Source organism: Triplophysa dalaica, chromosome 10, assembly GCF_015846415.1.
Source record: "Triplophysa dalaica isolate WHDGS20190420 chromosome 10, ASM1584641v1, whole genome shotgun sequence".
Classification (NCBI taxonomy): domain Eukaryota; kingdom Metazoa; phylum Chordata; class Actinopteri; order Cypriniformes; family Nemacheilidae; genus Triplophysa; species Triplophysa dalaica.
In genome coordinates, this window is record NC_079551.1 from 16,694,216 (window position 1) to 16,716,055 (window position 21,840).

Sequence of the window (21,840 nt, forward strand, 5' to 3'; positions counted from 1 at the left end):
GCACAATTTTTTTGTTATTGCACAAATGTGTTGAATCCTAGTGGCTTCATCACTCAAGTTGAAATCTCCTGGAAACAGACAATCACAGATTACTCGACTAAAGCAACACAATGTGCACAATGTTGATGTGATGTCACACTACACGAGCACTGACCTCAGAGTACAGAAGCTCAGGAGATGATTGGTGGTGAGGCAGCTGACACCTCTCAGTCTCCAACCGCTGCTCAGTTTATTGAGCCACGGACCCCACAGAGTTCTGCGTGAGGAACCCACCTGTTACAGAACACAAACACACATCAGAGAATAAGACACAGACAAATTAATTAAATCATCTAATCATCTACAATGTTTGTGTAAATTTACCTGCTGTATATCAGCCCGTGTCGTGATGCTCACTTCACTTTCTCGCTCAGGTGAGATATGCAGCGTTTGAGAAGCTGAATGACAAATAAACACAACAATCATAAACTCTGGAAACTGTGTTTGTGTGTAAAATGTGTTGAACTGCATGAACTCAAACTCACCCTTGTGTAGAGAAGCCCACGTCGCCATCAGTGAGCTAAACACTGGCTTGATCGTGTATTGAGCTGAAGACTGGACTGTATCAGACACAATCTGTTCACCTGAGCCGGAGGAAGACTCACTCTCAGGGTGAACACTCTGAATGGCCAGGAGAGGGCTGGATGTGTCAGAGGTCACAATCTGGTCTGCTGAGTTAAAGAAGAGACGCTCACCTGCAGCAGATGAATGACATGTGTGAGAACATCATAATGGACATGTAAAGAACTGAAGATAAAGTGACAGAAACTAAGATGAGACTCACTGTAAAGGAGAAGATCCTCTTGAATCCTCCTGATCTCAGTCACAGTGTCATCAGAAGAGCAGCAGAGGACTGACACAAACACACCATCCATAACCACCATCACCTGATAAGAGGACAGAGTTTGTGTGTTTCACTAAAGATGTTTCAAACTCACGCATTTATTAGTGAAAGATTACCCTTAATGTGAAGAACTGTGTCGAGTGCAAATCCTTAAACAACCAAGAGATTTCTCCTACCTTGAATCTGCTCATGTGTCTTATCTCACCCAAACCGTTGCCAAACCTGTCGTGAACCACAGCAACATCACTGCAGGCGTCTGATGGTCCAGGAGCGTTGGTGGCTCGGTCGGGCGTCATCTCTGACTGTTCCTGGTTAACGGTCTGTCAATAAAAACATCACGAATGAATGAATAAATGATCTTTTTGTGAGCGCTCAGTATCTGTCAGGGGGACTGAATGAGGATTGACCAGCATGCGGGGCGTCTCAGAGTCAAAAGTGTCTGACAGCAGTGGAGAGACCAGGAGGACGAGAGTCTCACCTGTGACAGTACACACACACTCAGGTGTCACAGAAACCTCTGAGAATATGATCAAATGGTTTTGATTTCAGAGCTCAAGCTAAATAGACCTGCGACTGTTAAAGCATCATTGAGGAATGTAAAGAAGAGCTACTCACACTGAGGCAGAGCAACATCTGCAAACCAGCGACGACTGAACACAAGACAGCTGGAGATCTGCTGACCGGCACTGCTATGAGTCTGTACAAAACACATCATGAAAAAATATTTAACGGTTTGTTCCAAGTTTCCAGTAGTCACTATGATCATGAGTGTTTATATGGAGATACTTGCTCATCTGACCTTTGGAAAGACAGCACCGAAGTCTCCAGACAGCGGAGAGGTTACAGCGCTGAAAGTGTCTGATGTTCCAGGAGCATCAATGATGGGATCAGACATCAGCTCTGACAGCTCCTGGTTGACATGCTGCAGTGCATCTACTGGCGTGTGGGACACCAGCGTGTCTAACAGCAGTGGAGAGACCAGCGAGACAAGACTCTCACCTGTGACAGTAAACACAAGCTCAATACTTCATAGAAACCTCAGAGAATATGAACCTGACAGATCATCATTTAAAGGAAGTTCTTACAGTTAGACAGGAGACACGCTGCTTCCTGACGACAGCAGGACTCAAGCTGAAGGTGTCTGGTGAGCTGATGACCAGTATTAGCCTGTAAAACACAGAATAACATTCATTTATCTATTTATATTCTATCACATATTGAACAACCGTTTCCTAGTTTTTTCTGTTTTAGATGTTACTGTGTCAGATCTGACCTGTGGAACAATGGCACCAAAGCGTCCAGAAGGAAGCAGCATCTTAGCAACCACAGGAGGTGTTTCACAGTGGGCCACAGACACAGACGTGTCCTGGTCCATGACCCGCGAGAAGGCAACATTCAGCCGTCTGTTGGCAATGACCCGTCCGTTCATTGCTGAAATGGCTTGAGCTGCGGCTTCGCGGCTTGCAAAACACACAAATCCAAACCCTTTGCTGCGGCCACCGTTCATCACCACCTGACAACAGTCACCAAATCACTTACAATTCCCAACTAATAAATGTGTCGTATCCTTTTAAAAGCATAACAATCATACCTTTGCATTGGTGACGGTTCCAAACGGGGAGAACGCTCTATGCAGCTGGTTGTCCGTCCAGCTGTAGGGTAGATTATTAACATAGAGATGCACCCCCTGTCAAGACAACATGGAAACACAACTTGAGTCTACAGACACAAGATTGAATTGATTGATTCAGTAATTAAGAGTTTTGTGATGGATACCGGGAAGTGACTCTTGTAGTTCTTCATTGCACGCTCAGGGTTTGACTGACGCTCCTGGAACGATCTGAAGTGACTAATAGACCTGTTGACACAAACAAACACTGTTAGTCTATTACTGAGAGACTGAAAGAGTCAGAATATCTAAATTCAAACTTACACCAGCTGATCGTTCAGCATCATCCCATTGAGCGTCTGAATGGCTCGTTCAGCGCCTTCGTAGGTCTCATAATGGACGAAACCATATCCCTTAGAGCCATTCTCATCAGCAACCACCTGAAGGATAAGAGACACTTGTCAGTATAAACATCTAACATCGCAATGATGAACTATGAAGGTTATTAAGAATTCACAGACGTTACCTTGCAAGATAAGATGGTGCCGAAACGAGAGAAGGTGTCGTGTAGAGTCAGGTTGGTGATGTTCTTGGCCAGACCCTGAATGAAGATGTTGCCAACACCTGTGATCCTCAATGCGGGGTTTCGGTCGGCCCACATGATGCGCATCGGCCGACCCATGAGGAGGTCAAACATCAAAATGTCCATTGCATGCTCGGCTTAAAGAATAAAATACAATATGATGTAACACAACATAATGTTTTATTATAATGACAATTGTTATTAATAACAAACCTTAGGAACAATATAAAGCTATTAAACAGTGTAAAGTATTATTGAACATCATATATTTTTCATATTATATTAGACATATCATGTTAAGTCTAATGTTCATTATTTTCTCATCTGTACTCACCATCCGAATGGTTGACAAAGTTCACATATCCGTAGCCCAGAGACCTGCAGGTGTTTCTGTCTCTACACACTCGGGTGGACTGAATCGGGCCAAACATGATGAACCTTTCGTACAGCATGACCTCCGAGACCTCCAGGTGAAGATCACCGACATACAGAGAGGCCACGCGAGCAGATGCTGATGACGCCATATCCAGAAAACAGGTGGAAATGTCCCGGACTAAAAATATGTCAACAGCTGGAATATTGTATAAAAACTCAGACTTTCGATGTTTTAGCAATAAATAGAGAATCTATAAAACACAATAAAAGCAGAAATCTAGAAAACAACTATAAATCACAAGATTCACAATATAAATCAGACGATTAAAATCTGTGAGCAGCTGATCGATCAAAAGGTTTATTTACGAATGTACTGTAAATAAAACGACGTCACCTTAGCAACAAGTGACCAATCAGAAATCGTGTAATTCTCACGCACCCACGTCAATGTCAAAATAAATATAGTTTAGGCTCAACATAAACTTTTTGTTAGATTTTTTTAAGCATTTCATCTGTCCCCTGAAATAATTTAAAGGATAAAACTATCTAAAAAACATCTTTAAAAACATTTACATCCGTCTTTCTAAAATGTCTAAAAAATAATTAGCACTTTTTTGTGGAAACTTTACAGTTTAATTTAAGTAGTATTTATACACAATACTGATGTAAATATAATATATTCAAGTATGTTATCATTTCTTTCAAAAATCTTATTTACAGATGTGCTCATTAAAATGCGCGAGAAAAGAGCTGCTCGTGCAGGACCCGTCGCACGGTCAGTAGGCGCTGGCGAGACACAACCGCTAGGTGTCAGTGTTTCACATCCTTTACTGATGCAGGTTTTAATGGTGTGGCGCAGTGGATGTCAAAGCTGAAATTCAGACAGTCCTGCCACCACCTACTCACCATTATAGAAAATAACTCTTTAAACACAATTCAAGAATTATTGTTTTTTTTATTTTATGGATATTATTGGTTCTGATTTCTGAATAAAGGATAACTCACAATTTCACTGGGAGGGATGAGTCTGCCAAGCCTTGAGATGTTACAGATGATGTCATCGAGTTTTAAAACTGGATCACAAAACAGACTTTGATCGGATTCAAAACTATGAGAGCTGAAACACATTTTTCATGACAGCTGAAGGGATGCATCAGTGTGTTGTGTTAGACAAATGTGCTGGAATTTACAGTCGTTTCTTAAGAAAAGACGTTTCATCTGTAAGTTTATCTGTAAACAGACTGTCATCGAGTTATTTTAGGCTAAAAACATGTTATTTCAATGAGAATCATGAACCATTGTAGTGTGTATATATGAAAAGAAACATGTTACATGATATTGATGCACAAAAAACATTTTTTATTTGCACAAAACATTATGGAAAAAATAATTAATATTTAACAGGATAAATATATACAGTATATCATATATACATTAGTTTGTCATGCACAATTTTATCTTTCTGATGAATTTTTTTTTGCTTTTGCACAAATGTGTTAAATCCTAGTGTCTTTGTCACTCATGTTGAAATCTCCTGGAAACAGACAATCACAGATTACTCAACTATAACAACACAATGTGCACAATGTTGATGTGATGTCACACTACACGAGCACTGACCTCAGAGTACAGAAGCTCAGGAGATGATTGGTGGTGAGGCAGCTGACACCTCTCAGTCTCCAACCGCTGCTCAGTTTATTGAGCCACGGACCCCACAGAGTTCTGCGTGAGGAACCCACCTGTTACAGAACACAAACACACATCAGAGAATAAGACACAGACAAATTAATTAAATCATCTAATCATCTACAATGTTTGTGTAAATTTACCTGCTGTATATCAGCCCGTGTCGTGATGTTCACTTCACTTTCTCGCTCAGGTGAGATGTGCAGCGTTTGAGAAGCTGAATGACAAATAAACACAACAATCATAAACTCTGGTAACTGTGTTTGTGTGTAAAATGTGTTGAACTGCATGAACTCAAACTCACCCTTGTGTAGAGAAGCCCACGTCGCCATCAGTGAGCAAAACACTGGCTTGATCGTGTATTGAGCTGAAGACTGGACTGTATCAGACACAATCTGTTCACCTGAGCCGGAGGAAGACTCACTCTCAGGGTGAACACTCTGAATGGCCAGGAGAGGGCTGGATGTGTCAGAGGTCACAATCTGGTCAGCTGAGTTAAAGAAGAGACGCTCACCTGCAGCAGATGAATGAGATGTGTGAGAACATCAGAACGGACATGTAAAGAACTGAAGATAAAGTGACAGAAAGTAAGATGAGACTCACTGTAAAGGAGAAGATCCTCTTGAATCCTCCTGATCTCAGTCACAGTGTCATCAGAAGAGCAGCAGAGGACTGACACAAACACACCATCCATAACCACCATCACCTGAGAAGAGGACAGAGTTTGTGTGTTTTACTAAAGATGTTTCAAACTCACGCATTTATTAGTGAAAGATTACCCTTAATGTGAAGAACTGTGTCGAGTGCAAATCCTTAAACAACCAAGAGATTTCTCCTACCTTGAAGCTGCTCATGTGTCTTATCTCACCCAAACCGTTGCCAAACCTGTCGTGAACCACAGCAACATCACTGCAGGCGACTGATGGTCCAGGAGCGTCGGTGGCTCGGTCAGGCGTCATCTCTGACTTTTCCTGGTTAACGGTCTGTCAATAAAAACATCACGAATGAATGAATAAATGATCTTTTTGTGAGCGCTCAGTATCTGTCAGGGGGACTGAATGAGGATTGACCAGCATGCGGGGCGTCTCAGAGTCAAAAGTGTCTGACAGTAGTGGAGAGACCAGGAGGACGAGAGTCTCACCTGTGACAGTACACACACACTCAGATGTCACAGAAACCTCTGAGAATATGATCAAATGGTTTTGATTTCAGAGCTCAAGCTAAATAGACCTGCGACTGTTAAAGCATCATTGAGGAATGTAAAGAAGAGCTACTCACACTGAGGCAGAGCAACATCTGCAAACCAGTGACGACTGAACACAAGACATCTGGAGAACTGATGACCGCCACTGCTATGAGTCTGAACAAAACACATCATGAAAAATATTTAACGGTTTGTTCCAAGTTTCCAGTAGTCACTATGATCATGAGTGTTTATATGGAGATACTTGCTCATCTGACCTTTGGAACGACAGCACCGAAGTCTCCAGACAGCGGAGAGGTTACAGCGCTGAAAGTGTCTGATGTTCCAGGAGCATCAATGATGGGATCAGACATCAGCTCTGACAGCTCCTGGTTCACATGCAGCAGTGCATCTACTGGCGTGTGGGACACCAGCATGTCTAACAGCAGTGGAGAGACCAGCGAGACAAGACTCTCACCTGTGACAGTAAACACAAGCTCAATACTTAAGAGAAACCTCAGAGAATATGAACCTGACAGATCATCATTTAAAGGAAGTTCTTACAGTTAGACAGGAGACACGCTGCTTCCCGGCGACAGCAGGACTCAAGCTGAAGGTGTCTGGTGAGCTGATGAGCAGTTTTAGCCTGTAAAACACAGAATAACATTCATTTATCTATTTATATGCTATTACATATTAAACAATCGTTTCATTTGTTATTGTGTCACATCTGACCTGTGGAACAATGGCACCAAAGCGTCCAGAAGGAAGCAGCGTCTTAGCAACCACAGGAGGTGTTTCACAGTGGGCCACAGACACAGACGTGTCCTGGTCCATGACCCGCGAGAAGGCAACATTCAGCCGTCTGTTGGCAATGACCCGTCCGTTCATTGCTGAAATGGCTTGAGCTGCGGCTTCGTGGCTTGCAAAACACACAAATCCAAACCCTTTGCTGCGGCCACCGTTCATCACCACCTGACAACAGTCACCAAATCACTTACAATTCCCAACTATTAAATGTGTCGTATCTCTTTAAAAGCATAACAATCATACCTTTGCATTGGTGACGGTTCCAAACGGGGAGAACGCTCTATGCAGCTGGTTGTCCGTCCAGCTGTAGGGTAGATTATTGACATAGAGATGCACCCCCTGTCAAGACAACATGGAAACACAACTTGAGTCTACACACACAAGATTGAATTGATTGAATCAGTAATTAAGAGTTTTGTGATGGATACCGGGAAGTGACTCTTGTAGTTCTTCATTGCACGCTCAGGGTTTGACTGACGCTCCTGGAACGATCTGAAGTGACTAATAGACCTGTTGACACAAACAAACACTGTTAGTCTATTACTGAGAGACTGAAAGAGTCACAATATCTAAATTCAAACTTACACCAGCTGATCGTTCAGCATCATCCCGTTGAGGGTCTGAATGGCTCGTTCAGCGCCTTCGTAGGTCTCATAATGGACGAAACCATATCCCTTAGAGCCATTCTCATCAGCAACCACCTGAAGGATAAGAGACACTTGTCAGTTTAAACATCTAACATCACAATGATGAACTATGAAGGTTATTAAGAATTCACAGACGTTACCTTGCAAGATAAGATGGTGCCGAAACGAGAGAAGGTGTCGTGTAGAGTCAGGTTGGTGATGTTCTTGGCCAGACCCTGAATGAAGATGTTGCCAACACCTGTGATCCTCAATGCGGGGTTTCGGTCGGCCCACATGATGCGCATCGGCCGACCCATGAGGAGTTCAAACATCAAAATGTCCATTGCATGCTCGGCTAGAAGAATAAAATACAATATAATGTAATACAACATAATGTTTTAATTATAATGAAAATTGTTATTAATAACAAACCTTAGGAACAATATAAAGCTATTAAACAGTGTAAAGTATTATTGAACATCATATATTTTTCATATTATATTATACATATCATGTTAAGTCTAATGTTCATTATTTTCTCATCTGTACTCACCATCCGAATGGTTGACAAAGTTCACATATCCGTAGCCCAGAGACCTGCAGGTGTTTCTGTCTCTACACACTCGGGTGGACTGAATCGGGCCAAACGGGATGAACCTTTCGTACAGCATGACCTCTGAGACCTCCAGGTGAAGATCACCGACATACAGAGAGGCCACGCGAGCAGATGCTGATGACGCCATATCCAGAAAACAGGTGGAAATGTCCCGGACTAAAAATATGTCAACAGCTGGAATATTGTATAAAAAACCTGACTTTCGATGTTTTAGCAATAAATAGAGAATCTATAAAACACAATAAAAGCAGAAATCTGGAAAACAACTATAAATCACAAGATTCACAATATAAATCAGACGATTAAAATCTGTGAGCAGCTGATCGATCTAAAGGTTTATTTACGAATGTATTGTAAACAAGATGACGGTACCTTAGCAACCAGTGACCAATCAGAAATCGTTAGCTACAAAAAATAATGTACCGAAATGAATATAAAAAGGTATTAAGACCTAACATCATTTTGTTCGATTTGTATTTGGGGGATTTTGTTGTCCCCTGAAATATGAAGAACTTAAACGTATTTAAACATAATTATTTATATGAATCAGTAATACATCAACCAGTTGTATAGTGTTCCTTGCCTTATGATTTTAACTATACATTTTGTATCATATTTTATATGACGTCTTAAAAGTTACACCATCTCTCTATTAGGGCTTTGCAAATATATCGGTACATGTAGGTATCGCAATTTTATGTTTTTCGATAGTGTATCGATAGTGAAACCTCTACTTATCGATAATTTTAGGTAAGAGGAAGTGAGCATGCCGAAAAACATAAGAACGCTTCGAGCTTCCAGAGCTAATGTGTGAGTGTGCTTTGGTCTCAAAAATAAGTCATGGAGTAATGAGTTATATAAAATAAATGATGTTTGTAAGCAAGGCTATCAGTCACTTGGCTACTGCAGTGCATTAGACGACAAGTTTGTTCGAAAAAATCACAATGACATTTGTTGTGCTTTAACAGATATGACACCTGTGCATTAACAGCACAGATGAACCAGGGGTTTAAACTACCGATGTTCATTGTTTTAACTGTAATGCACCACAGCAGCCATGTGATTTACGAGACCCACCTTATTCCCCTGTGCTACCCACTTGAGGGGCGCAATCCACAGTTTGGGAACCCAAACCTATGTTTTTAAGGTCCATATGTAACGGGGTTAAAAAGAACATTTGATTTAAAGAGTATCTTGTGAATTTCATAAAATAAGGCATTTTGGTTATATTTTTGATGTTAGAAGGCTTCCCTCCGGTGGCTTTTAAAGGTACTGCAGATATTTTATTTTGTCGCTCTTCTCTTGCCGTACCGCAGCAGACTTAAGTGGCGATGCTGTAGTCCATATCAATATCTGCAGTATTTCATCAGCCAATATGTAAACTCTTTCTTCTTGTTGTTTACAAAAAAAAGATAAATTGAAGCTGAACCCCATTTGTGAGTGTGTCCTTCCCCATCCGTCACACATACATAGCACATAATGGCCACTCTGCGTAGGTAAGGGATGTTTTTAGACTTATCCTTACAGAAAACCCCAGGTGGTGCACAGCATGTTGTATTTCTAGCTCTACTTTTTACATTTTCTATTTAAAGTATCGCAATATATCGCAAATGTGTATCGAAGTACATAGCAATATATTGTATTGTGACCCATCTATCGTGATATGTTTCTCTCTATGCTGTACCTGTCTCTCATCCATACGTTATAACTTTTCATCTTTCAAAATTAAAAACTTTACATTTGATTTACTAATAATTTATATGTCTGTAATTACAATAAACTCAAGTATATTATAATCTGTTTTCAAAATGTCTTATTTACTTTTACAGACGTGTTCGTTAAAATGCGCGAGGAAAACAGCGTGCTCGTGCACGATCCGTCGCTTAAGTCGCATGTCAGTCGGCGCTCGCGAGATAAGACCGCTAGGTGGCAGCGTTTCAAATCTTTACTGAAACAAATGCAGAAGGTTAGCAGTTTGTCGCAGAGTGGGAGTCAAACTTCAAAAATCCCTGGTGCCTCTCAGCCCACCATCTCTGATAAAACCAGACATTCCTGCGACCATCAACTCACCGCTGCAGCCCCCCAAAAGGAAATACAAAATTAAAGGGTCCAGTGAGTGCAGCCTCGTTTGAATTAATGATAACTCACCATTTCCGCGGGAGAGGCGAGGTGCGTCTTTTTAATGCGACTTGTTATGTTACGGTGAACTCACTCAGTTTTGATTGGGAATACGTTGATCACGTTTAAAACTTTAACAGCTGAAAATGTATTTTAAATACGAACGCATTTTTTACAGGCTTGTAGTTTTTTTTCTATCTTGTAGACATCTGTGCTGTGTCCACGAACGCAACCGATAATCACGCAACACGCATGCGCAAATCAAACTTTTATTATAAGTATAACCAAAATAAAACCCTATGTAATATGTTTTATGTGTTATGTACAAAACATTATTGGCGTTACTAATTATTATACTTATTTTATCATGCATGTAAAAATCCGTACGGTGTTAGAATATCGAATAAATAGAGTTAAACTGTTGTACAGAAATAGTTAGGGTGGTGTGTTATTTTAAACTTAACCATGCTGTATATTACTACACTTAAATGCATTACAAATATGTATAGACGCACGCACGCACAATAATTTAGATGCTGTCAGTTTAATGCAAAAAGCAGCTCTTCTCGTGGGTGTGACCGGCGGACCGCGTCTCTCCGCCCGCTGATGCTGATGGTGATGTTTGGTGAGACACGAGAAAAGTGGGTGGGGACATCCAAGGTATTGTCGACTCGGGATAAGCGCAACGCACGCTCGGGCGACAGTGACGGAACGCTGAGCTGAGAATTTATCCACGTCTCTAAGGAATAAACAAGACGCGTTTCGCCAAAGATTGATTTAAGGTAAGATTATGGAAACGCTGCACGGTTGCAGACACGCGGAGAAACCTCACAGCGTTGCATCCGACATACATGTTTACATGCATGTGTGAATATCAGTCAGAATATAGATGTGGCTTTGCATGCATTTAAATGGGTGAGGGAATTAAATGATCAGATTGCTATCGTTAGCAGAATACTTGCATTATGCACGTTGGCATGTAAGGCGCTCTTGCTGTCGGTACTGCATGGCACAAGTTGTCGCAGTACTTGCATGCAACTACGTGCATGCATAACACATTAAGACTTAAGGGTTTAGTTTTCACACGTTTCGTGCTAATATTTGCCCGTTTGAGATGAAATTACGATTGGTGGCTGTGATTGATGGTGTTTTGCAATATGCATAGGATGTGCTTTTTGTGATGGTGTGTAGGGATATAGAGATTCAATTTACAAGTACTGATATAAAGCACAGCTTGGCTTTGCAACCAGGATGCTATAGTGCACCCCATTGTGTCACAGGCAGATTTGTAGCACACACTTGCTGTCCTTGCTCACAGTCAACCTTCCCTCTCTCGTCTTTAGAAATCAACACCATGACTGCGGAGGAGATTATAAACATCAAAGAAGTGGAGATAATAAAGCTGATTTTGGACTTTCTCAACTCCAGGAAGCTTCACATAAGCATGCTGGCTTTAGAAAAGGAGAGTGGGATAATCAATGGGCTTTATTCAGATGATATGCTCTTTCTGAGGTGGGTGATGTTGCAATGTTTTGTACGCATGTTGTTATATTAAAAGAATATGACAAGAGAGAAAGAATTGTTTTGGTGCTCTATCGGGACGGCTGGGTTTGGACAGTAGGCACAAGGCCTCAGGTTATCAATCCTGATATATTGGTCACTAAGGTACTTTTGTTCATACATGCTTTTTTTTGCAAATTGTAGAAATAAGTCACTTATTCTCATTCAATCTATAGTTTTGTCTTTTACTTTGAATTTTATACTATACTGTTTATATTTACTGAACAGCTTTTTCATCTTAACATACCTCAGGGGAGTATTTGGGTAAATTGACATTTCTTTCTAATGTTATCTTCCTTCATATATCTCTCTCTGCTTAGTTTACATTTGTCTATTATTTCATGTTTTTTAACAATAACATCTTTTCATTTAGTTTTATGCAGAAGCATACAATGGCATTACGATTTTCATTTTAGTTCAATATGAGCATAACATCACAAACTGTGAATGTGATATTTCAGATTTAGGGGAACTTTTAAATTTTAAGTGACAGTTCACCTAAAAATAATAATTCTGTCATGACTTACTCAATCTCTGCTTGTTCCAAACCTGCATCAATTTTATGTTTGGATGAACACCGAGAAAGATATTTGGACGGATGATTGTAACCAAACAGTTCTTGGACTCCATTGACTACCATTTAAGCCTCCATGTACATGCACCGTCAATATATTGTTTGGTTTGTGATTTAGAGTAAATCATTTTTGGTTAATTTCTTTTCTATCCTAGGCAACTTATATTAGATGGCCAATGGGAAGAAGTTCTGCAGTTCATACAGCCTTTAGAATGCCTGGATAAATTTGACCGGAAAAGGTGAATGATGTCGATTTCCTTTTGCATCTGCTGCATAAACAGGATTCTGTATATTTTGCTATGATATGTTCTGGTTCTTTCAGATTTCGATATATCATCTTAAAACAGAAGTTTCTGGAAGCTCTTTGTGTAAACAATGCCATATCGGCATCAGATCACCCTGAGAATGTGAGTGGTACTTTACTATACATGCAAAATGTCATAGTTTTGTTTTTGGATGATTGTACTTTGGGTATCTTGCATTAGACTATTTAATCCTCAAAATGAAAATTCTGTCATTATTTATTCTCCATCATGTCCTTTAAAACCTGTATTTGACTTTTTTCTTCTGTGGAACACAAAAGAAGATATTTTGAGAAATGTGTTCATACAATGGAAATCAATGGGGGGTCCATGTTATGTGGCTACCAACATTCTTCAAAATATCTTCTATTGTGTTCTGCAGAAGAGAGAAAGACATACATGTTTGGAATAACATAAGGGTGAATAAATGATGAAAGAATTTTCCATTTGCGTGAACCTTCTATCTCTCTGCTTGTTTCTTTAGAATAAATCCCATAATTCTTTGCTCTGTCTTTCCTTCAGCTGGAGCTTACCATGCAGGATGCGGTAAAGTCCCTCCATGCCTTAGAAGAGTTCTGCTCAACCAAAGAAGACTACAGCAAACTTTGCCTGCTGCTCACCCTCCCTCGCCTCAACAACCATGCCGAATTCAAAGACTGGAACCCCAGCACGGCCCGCGTCCACTGCTTCGAGGAAGCCTGCTCCATGGTGGCCGAGTTTATCCCTGCAGACCGCAAACTAAGCGAAGCCGGTTTCAAAGCCAGCGGGGATCGTCTTTTCCAACTCCTCATTAAAGGAATACTGTACGAGTGCTGCGTTGAGTATTGTCAAAGCAAAGCGACCGGAGAAGAGATCAGCGAAGAGGAAGTCCTCCTAGCTGTCGATGTTCTGTGCGGTAACGGTTGTGAAGAACTAGACCTCAGTTTGCTCTCGTGGCTGCAGAACCTCTCGTCGTCCGCCTTCGCTTGTGCTTTCGAACAGAAGACACTGAACATCCACGTGGACCGTCTCGTCAAACCAGCCCGGACGGGTCACCCGGACCTTCTCACACCTCTCCTTACAAAACTCTCACCTTGCCCAGCTTCGCCCCTGCGGCGACCCCAGTCGGCAGATACGTATATGTCCCGTTCTCTCATTCCTGCTTTGGACGGCCTGTCGCACGGCCTGGCAGGAAGGGAAAAGAAAAACACAGATGGTGACGGAAGAAAGGGCAGATGTCGCAGTCTTTTGCTAACTTTGGATATCCATCTGGAGGGAACGCGAGCAAGAGTGCGCTGGAGACCAGCGTCTTTAGTGAATCCCCAGACAGGTGATGAGTTTTTTTATTTGATATGTCTCATAAACACCAAAAGGGTGTTCTGGTTGGTTATCTACTGACCTGCTTCCCATTTTCCATTATTTGGACAAACAGTTAGTCCCGCCTCAGTGACGCAATTGGATGAGCCAGATGTTGATATGTCAGAGCACTAAAGCAAAGAAAGCAAAGTTTTGATAGCGTCAAATTGTGTTTAAACTCGGAACGTCATCCTACCGTTTGTTTATTTATAGCTGTCCCAGTTACACAGTAAACTGGGCTGGGAGGATATATTTACTGTTGAAAAAAGTATACATGAAATTTAGTATTGCATTCATTTTCTAAAGGAAGCTCAGTTCTTGAACAGTCAATGACAGTCTTACTGTGAGCACTGAAATTCAACATATGGTCGAGCATAACACTCATAATCCTTAAACTCTGATTAATTTAACCCCTACTGCTATTCTGGTGAAGCACAAAACAAGCTTATTGATACAAACAGATACTTAAAGACATTTGTATTTGAGGCATTTTATCAATTTGTGAAAGGGTCCATGTATTTCACATAAAATCATTCGTTGTCGGTGAGGTTATATGGCCTGCTGACTAATGTTGTGTTGTTCTTTCAGAGCACCAGCTCAAGCTGAGAGGATAAAAGGATCAGAAGAAACTAACTCGCAGCGTCCTCCACTGACACCCGGGAGAGATGGTGGCTCCACCGGGTCAGGTGAAAATTCTGATGTAAGCTACTTTGTTTCAAATGTTTAAATGGGTCTACGTGGAAATAAGTGCTTATCCATAAGCAATGTATAATGAATGATATAAGTATTACTCATAATATAATTTAAGATCAGAGGTACTTGTGATGCGGCTTTCGATTGTGTAAAGTTTCCAACAATCCAGCATAGTTTTTCATTAATGCTGCATGCATAGAGAAAATATTGTAATAATACCTGGTTTGTAATACCATGTACTCTCTTTATATTATTTAATTATCTATTAATATTATTAATTCTTAATTATAATGTTTGTAAAGCCGTTTTGCAACAATAAAATTGTGAAAAGAGTTAAATTAAATTGACTTGTAAATAGACAATTCCAGCATTATGGATGTGACATTTTGCGTTATGGATGTGACATAAAAATGCTCAGAGAATGAATTTGTTATGATTATATTGAACCATCTGTTTATATTTTACTGAACCCTTGTTGATAGAATCTAAACATAAAACATGACAGTCTATGAAAAAAATATATTTTAAAAAGGGAAATAAACATGCGATGTGGATGTGAGAACAAAAGGACGCGGTTTTGGGAGACGATAAACTTTATAGGATTTCTGTAAAATGAACTGCACAATCCTGAAGCAATAATACCCAATGAATAAAGAAGGGATGCCTCTTTATAGAACATTAAATAGTTACTTTGTATTCATTTTCATCTGTCCATTTATGAGGAATATGTAGCGTTATGGATGTGACGATCTGGAAAATGGCACTAACCTGACTATGAAAAATCGTGCACTAAAAATAAAACAAATGCTTTACAAATTTGTAGAATGATCTCACATGTGTATTTAAGCGACCAAATGTTAAAATCTTTGCTCTTATGATAGTAAAAACCGCTGGTAAAAACTTAATTTCTTCGTGGTAAGGTTGACATTTTCAAGGAATTGCACAAATGCAGTTCAGGATACAGCTGCAATCTTACCCTTTGCCTCTCTGTTGCCATAAAATTGCAGGTTACTTTACGTACTTTGCTTTTTTTTACATGAATAGAATAGAATACTTGTATTGTCATTGCACACATGTACAACAACACTTGTATAGATTTACATTAAATCTTTCAAAATAAGACATTTTAAAATGAAAATGTGTGATTATAAAAATTATGTCAAAATTTCCTATTAAACCGGATTTGACAGCTCGGATTATAAATCATTATTTAAATCTTACTTTTCTTTTTTATGTATGCTCAAAAATAAACTTTGAATGTTCTGTGAGATACACTTTACACTTACAAAATTCATTAAAAAACTAACTTGGAATACTGGAATACACTAAGTTTTTGAATATCGGAAAGTTTCAGATAGAAACACACTAACTGATTAAATCTGCAGACTGGTACAGACTTTCCGCAACAAGTCCAGACTGAAAATCTGGGCAAAATCTGAGCAAAACTCTTAAAGTGTATTTTAGCCTTAAATTATTAATCCATGCATTTATTACATGTACAGTCCTCCTTAAGCTACATACAGTAAGAACATCCCAGTTATTCTACGGTAAATGAATGGCCTGCTTTTGAATCAGCACATTTTCTATTAGAAGCATCAACCCTCTTGTCTACCGTCGTGTGTGTCGTCTGTGCGCAGGAGCAGCTCCAGGAGTTCCAGCGTCAGCGGTTACGTGTGCAGCAGCATCTGGAGCAGAAACAACAGCAGAGGGAGCTGTATCATCAGATGCTGCTGGAGGGTGGAGTTCATCCTCCAGATCAACCCACAGATGCGGCCCGCCACAACCTCACCCAGAAGTTCCTAAACAGGTCCCATAAGCATTTAAATGTGTAGGAACCATGATGTTGCTGGTTGCTAATGTGTGCAATAATTTGTTGCTAATAATAGCCAAGATGCTGATCTTGCAGGTGTCCCCTTGACTGAAATGTCTACATGTGTAGTATTGCTTGCCACAGAAAAATATTTCTCTGGTTTGCAAGACACATCAACTGCATTGCACCAGTGCTGCCTGTTTTTACGTTGGAATAAAACCTTTATTTTGTAATAAAACCCAGTTGTAATAATAACTACACTAGGTTTCGAAATCTGATAATTTTTTGAGAAGTACGTATATACTTTAATTTCACAGGAAATGTACTTAACAATTGTGTTTATAAAAAGATATCGGCATTAAATTCACCATTGGCAGCAGCCATTAAGTAAGTTTATACCCATGTGTTGATGGTCATTTGTGTAGGTCCATTCAGAAACTGGAGGAACTCAATGTGGGCATGGAAGATTTGGGAGAAGACGTCCAGGCTTTGGCTCAGGAATGTAATGGTGAGACGGCGGGTGGGAAACAGACCCCTGAAACTGGTTTAGGTGGGATCAAAGCTTCGGTGGCCAGCAGCACCCCTCATAAGGGAGGAGGTCGGGGGGTGCCATCGCTGGACGAGTCTCCTGTACTGGTCAACCAGAGGTGAGATATATTTCCCTACTAATGCAGTCAGTATGCTTTTATGTTTGTTAGATCTTTATGTGTTTTTACTGATCCAAGGATCATATGGTTAACACAATGTTTTAAATGCTGAATCTTCCATGAGGAGGTGTACTACTTTCCTATTTATTTCAAGAAATGAAACGAAATAATGGTTGAACTTGAAGTCTTGAATAGGTTTGATAAGTTTGTGATATATCATGACAGCATGTTTCAGGATGAGAAACCCAAACCCCCATTCGTCGCAGTGCAGACGCTGGAGGACACACAAGCTGTACGGGCTGTTGCTTTCCACCCCTCCGGGACCCTTTATGCTGTGGGCTCGAACTCGAAAACCCTATGTGTCTGCACCTACCCACAGTCCCTCAAAGCTAGGTACATTTTACTACTACATTTTTCCAAACTGGATTCTTTAGCCTGTGTATTTGTCATTGTTTATTCATCATTTTTGTATTGTCCATTTTTATTCAAAGCAAGTGGCAGTGTTTGTAGGGTCCTACAGTGTATATTTGATATGTGTCTCGGCATGTAGTCCCATAATCTTGTTCTACCAGTTATAGGAGATACAGGAACATACTTTACCCAATTTGGCTGTGTTTTATTACAGTTGTACAGTTTTCACTCTCTGTTCTTACTCCGCAGTGCTCAAGGTCCAGCAAATCAACCGGACATCTGTTTCAAACGTATTAAACACCATAAAGGCTCCATCTACTGCGTTGCCTGGAGTCCCTGCGGACAGCTGCTTGCTACAGGGTCCAATGACAAGTACGTCAAAGTGCTGCCCTTTAACCCAGAAACCTGCAATGCCACAGGTAATGTGAAAAAGAGTGTATAAAATAATGTCAGACTAAACATATATTTTGTGCGTGTAACTAAATTATTACATTAAAACCTCATTTTGAATATATATGTACATTTTCATGTTCAGATATTTATTATTATTTATGTTTATTACAATATTTAGATATTTATTTAATGGAATTGTACAGGAATTTAACTCTATTAAAGCTATCACAGACTAATTCAATATTGCAATTTAGTCAAAACATCGGCTTTTCAAGTCGGATAGATTTTAAATCAAATTTTATAACATGGTGTTTTTAATTTAATAAAATAATCTGATCAAAATGAGTTTATTTTGAATAAATATAAATTATGTCGGAGGTTGAAAGAAATAATAAAAAAATAGCTATATAAACAATTCATTGCATCATTAAACATTGAAAACAAAATAACGGAAAAATTCTAAACAGCAGAAAATAAATATAATGATTACATGCATACAAAAAATATACATATATATGTATTCAGAATAATTATAAAATGAATTGAAAATATATATTATTATCATTCAAATTATTATACTTTTCCAAGTATTTATTTGTGTATGGTTAACCTTTGCACCTCAGGGCCGGATCTAGAGTTTAGCATGCATGATGGTACCATCAGAGACCTGGCGTTTATGGAGGGCCCTGAAAGCGGTGGAGCCATCCTCATCAGTGCAGGAGCTGGAGACTGCAACATCTACACCACTGACTGCCATAGAGGACAAGGCCTACATGCTCTCAGCGGACACACAGGTCCATACACGATGAACATCGAGAACATAGAGTTCATATAAACATGAATTATGTGCTTAACAACATCACATTGTCAATATGTTCTTGTGTGTATGTCTACAGGCCACATACTGTCCCTGTACACGTGGGGGGGATGGATGATCGCCTCCGGCTCTCAGGATAAGACAGTGAGGTTCTGGGATCTGCGTGTGCCCAGCTGTGTGAAAGTTGTGGGGACGGCTCTGCATGGAACAGGTATGGCTTGAAACTTCTTTACAGCGCTTTATAATAACCAAAAGGTTTAAATAAGATTACGATTTTTTATTATTATTTAAGAGTTCAGTATTCATAACATTCTAACATGCTTGTGTGCTTTGAATCACAGGAAGTGCAGTGGCCTCGGTTGCAGTGGATCCTAGCGGTCGGCTAATGGCCACCGGATTGGAGGACTGTCGTTGCATGCTCTATGACATCAGAGGTGGCCGAACGGTTCAAGCATACCGTCCGCACACCAGTGACGTCCGTTCTGTTCGCTTTAGTCCCGGTGCACACTATTTGCTCACGGGTTCTTATGATAACAAAGTCATGATCACTGATCTTCAAGGTATGTTTGCCAGATACATTTTTACTGTGTTGTTGAAGAAGTCACATTTTGATATTAGAGAATTTATTGCCTTATCCTCAAGACCCTGGGCAGATTCAAACACAGGCTCTACCTCAAATATGTCCTGTGAAAGTGCGCCCCCTTCTGTACAAAACCCGTCATGATAGATCAGTCGCTATAATAAGCCCTGTCCTATGTATTTATTTAAGACCTTTTAAATTGAAATGGGTTGTGAGCCTATAATTTTTATAATAATAAAAAATGTTGCCTGCTTTCCTTTAGGGGATCTTACCAAAACCCTTCCTGTAACGGTTGTTGCTGAACATGCCGATAAAGTGATCCAATGTCGATGGCACACCAGGGATCTCTCCTTCCTCTCCTCTTCAGCTGATAAGACGGTCACATTATGGGCATATCAACCTTAATCTACAACCTTCTGCTGAAAGAAATAGCACAGAAACATTGAATTATGAATGATTATAAATAAGTCGGAGTATGTTTATATTTTTTTGTAACTTCCTCTAGTGTACTCACATTCCTGTAAAATGAAATGGACTGTTCACTTCTCATTCTTAGTATTGCATGTCTACTGGAAAAACTGCTTTTTAGTCAAATATGTCGCATTAAGCTTTTCACAACACAAAATGCCACACATGCTTCTATTTGTGGTTTGCGATTTTAGGTAAACATAAGAGTCCGGAAATGTGAGCTAAACTGTGCCTTGAGGTATTGTTGTCTGTAGTTGAATGTCTTGTAAATAAGAGATTTTTTGTATTTACCTAAATTATAATTACAGTATAAGTTACAGTTACAGGTGTATAGCACATTGCACTATGAACATCTAAGTTATATAAAAAAAACCTGATGTCTCTAATTTCGCACTTGCAGAATACTTTTTAAGCAGCATGAATGGTCACTTTTTCATTAATATACATGTAAATGTAAATAAAGCACCATGATGTAAATACTAACAGGTATTGTCAAGTCATGAATTTAAACAGCTAAAAGTTTTTTTTATGAATGGTTTTATTTCTGATTGTCGTTTTCAAAAAGCCTACATTTATATGCATTATATGCATCACATTTGCACACAAATTTAACACTTTTTTCGATTGACATGGAGTTATGATAGTCACTCAGTCATCTGTTTATCATTTCTTTATTTCAATGTGGAAATAAACAGCTTTAATACAACTATTAAAAGTTGTGTTTAAACTTAATAAAACATTGTGAAATGCATAAAATCTTTTAAAACATTTTTTAAGTAAACATTACAAATGCACTTCATGTATACTGAGATACTGAATAGTATGGTAGTTATGATTCACCCAAAATTAAAAATGCTGTAATCTTTTACTCACCTTCTTGTCTTTTAAAACGTGTGTGACTTTTTTTTCCTTCTACAGAACACAAAAGAATATATTTTGAAGAATGTTGGTAACTGGCACCCATTCACTTGCATTGGTTTTGTTTAGATGTCAATAGGTACTGGTTACCAACTTTATTCAAAATATTTGTCTAATTTGTGTTCTACGGGAGAAAGTCACACAGGTTTGAAATGACAAGAGGGGGAGTAAATGATGACTTATGACTTAATGATTTTTATTTTGGGTAAACTTTCACAAAAATGTTGTGCTTTTGCTGTTAAACTGCACCATAGACACGTGTATCAGCTGCTGAAGTCCAAGATGTTTAATATATAATTCCGTATGGATTCAACCGGTTATAAAATCAATGATTAGCAAAAGGTCTTTATTAAAGGCACATATTTTCAGATGAGGTTATACGAAAATGATTTTGAAAATAGACTAAGTGTTGAACCTGATCACTATGACATTCATAAAGGAGACACGTTACACCCGCAGGTATTTCGGGTATATTTGGGTTACAATGGTAATGACACGTGGATGGGTAGACCAAACTAACAGGTTATTTATATTGTCTTTCAAAGAGGGATTTTTCAGTTTTAGACACTTGTGAACTTATTCGTCGATCTGCAAATTAGATGTATCTTGACCACTTAATTATCATATATGTTTAATAATGAAAGTGCTGAGCTGTTTATTGTTTGGATTTTGGAGTCTAATTGTTTTTTGTGAACCTTTTGCCTATGGAAACAGCAATCATGATAATGAATGGATTGATCCTAATGACATGATCGAATATGATCCAACAACAAAGCAAATGAGAAATCCAGCACAGGTGAGAGGATTATTTTTCAAATCTTTAACTTTATTTAATTATGACAG

General features: G+C 39.3%; 3 protein-coding genes across 7 annotated transcripts; 1 reads left to right on the forward strand and 2 right to left on the reverse strand.

The window, feature by feature from the left end:
* Window positions 1–594: 594 nt before the first annotated feature.
* Window positions 595–3,922, reverse strand: LOC130430225 (embryonic polyadenylate-binding protein-like). Of its 2 annotated transcripts, XM_056759256.1 has the most exons (12): window positions 3,410–3,922; window positions 3,019–3,212; window positions 2,817–2,932; window positions 2,660–2,741; window positions 2,475–2,570; window positions 2,157–2,396; window positions 1,969–2,050; window positions 1,683–1,882; window positions 1,499–1,580; window positions 1,291–1,361; window positions 824–1,203; window positions 595–734 (listed from the first exon to the last, which is right to left on the reverse strand). In XM_056759256.1, the coding sequence occupies exons 1-11, from the start codon at window positions 3,597–3,599 to the stop codon at window positions 985–987; spliced, it is 1,572 nt and encodes a 523-aa protein (XP_056615234.1). In that variant the 5' UTR covers window positions 3,600–3,922; the 3' UTR covers window positions 595–734; window positions 824–984. The 2 variants fall into 2 exon arrangements, with proteins under 2 accessions (XP_056615234.1, XP_056615235.1); XM_056759257.1 differs by lacking the exons at window positions 595–734; window positions 1,291–1,361 and having other exon boundaries at window positions 1,063–1,203; window positions 3,410–3,862.
* Window positions 3,923–5,509: 1,587 nt separating this feature from the next.
* Window positions 5,510–11,265, reverse strand: LOC130430611 (embryonic polyadenylate-binding protein-like). Of its 4 annotated transcripts, none has more exons than XM_056759761.1 (13): window positions 10,520–11,265; window positions 8,309–8,527; window positions 7,917–8,110; window positions 7,715–7,830; window positions 7,558–7,639; window positions 7,373–7,468; window positions 7,055–7,294; window positions 6,884–6,965; window positions 6,598–6,797; window positions 6,415–6,496; window positions 6,207–6,277; window positions 5,740–6,119; window positions 5,510–5,650 (listed from the first exon to the last, which is right to left on the reverse strand). In XM_056759761.1, the coding sequence occupies exons 2-12, from the start codon at window positions 8,496–8,498 to the stop codon at window positions 5,901–5,903; spliced, it is 1,572 nt and encodes a 523-aa protein (XP_056615739.1). In that variant the 5' UTR covers window positions 8,499–8,527; window positions 10,520–11,265; the 3' UTR covers window positions 5,510–5,650; window positions 5,740–5,900. The 4 variants fall into 4 exon arrangements, with proteins under 4 accessions (XP_056615739.1, XP_056615738.1, XP_056615740.1 ...); XM_056759760.1 differs by having other exon boundaries at window positions 8,309–8,545; XM_056759762.1 differs by lacking the exon at window positions 10,520–11,265 and adding an exon at window positions 9,449–10,150.
* On the forward strand, window positions 10,287–20,673 carry wdr47b (WD repeat domain 47b). Its single transcript, XM_056759759.1, is given in 15 exon segments — window positions 10,287–10,483; window positions 11,833–12,001; window positions 12,779–12,862; window positions 12,946–13,030; window positions 13,448–14,132; window positions 14,135–14,234; window positions 14,849–14,960; window positions 16,591–16,760; window positions 17,189–17,410; window positions 17,636–17,803; window positions 18,071–18,240; window positions 18,838–19,008; window positions 19,111–19,242; window positions 19,373–19,591; window positions 19,874–20,673. Coding segments are annotated over 14 exon segments (2,619 nt in total). The 5' UTR covers window positions 10,287–10,483; window positions 11,833–11,843; the 3' UTR covers window positions 20,017–20,673.
* Window positions 20,674–21,840: the final 1,167 nt, after the last annotated feature.

What these genes read in the sequence shown, in the direction of transcription:
- LOC130430225 (XM_056759256.1), bottom strand. Translation starts at nt 3,599, where the DNA reads ATGGCGTCATCAGCATCTGCTCGCGTGGCCTCTCTGTATGTCGGTGAT. An exon ending in ATGCTGAACGATCAGCTGGT is followed by an intron (nt 2,742 to 2,816) that starts GTAAGTTTGAAT and finishes TTGTGTCAACAG; the next exon opens with GTCTATTAGTCACTTCAGAT. An exon ending in CTGAGACGCCCCGCATGCTG is followed by an intron (nt 1,204 to 1,290) that starts GTCAATCCTCAT and finishes TTTTATTGACAG; the next exon opens with ACCGTTAACCAGGAACAGTC.
- LOC130430611 (XM_056759761.1), bottom strand. Translation starts at nt 8,498, where the DNA reads ATGGCGTCATCAGCATCTGCTCGCGTGGCCTCTCTGTATGTCGGTGAT. An exon ending in ATGCTGAACGATCAGCTGGT is followed by an intron (nt 7,640 to 7,714) that starts GTAAGTTTGAAT and finishes TTGTGTCAACAG; the next exon opens with GTCTATTAGTCACTTCAGAT. An exon ending in TTGGTGCCATTGTTCCACAG is followed by an intron (nt 6,966 to 7,054) that starts GTCAGATGTGAC and finishes TGTGTTTTACAG; the next exon opens with GCTAAAACTGCTCATCAGCT.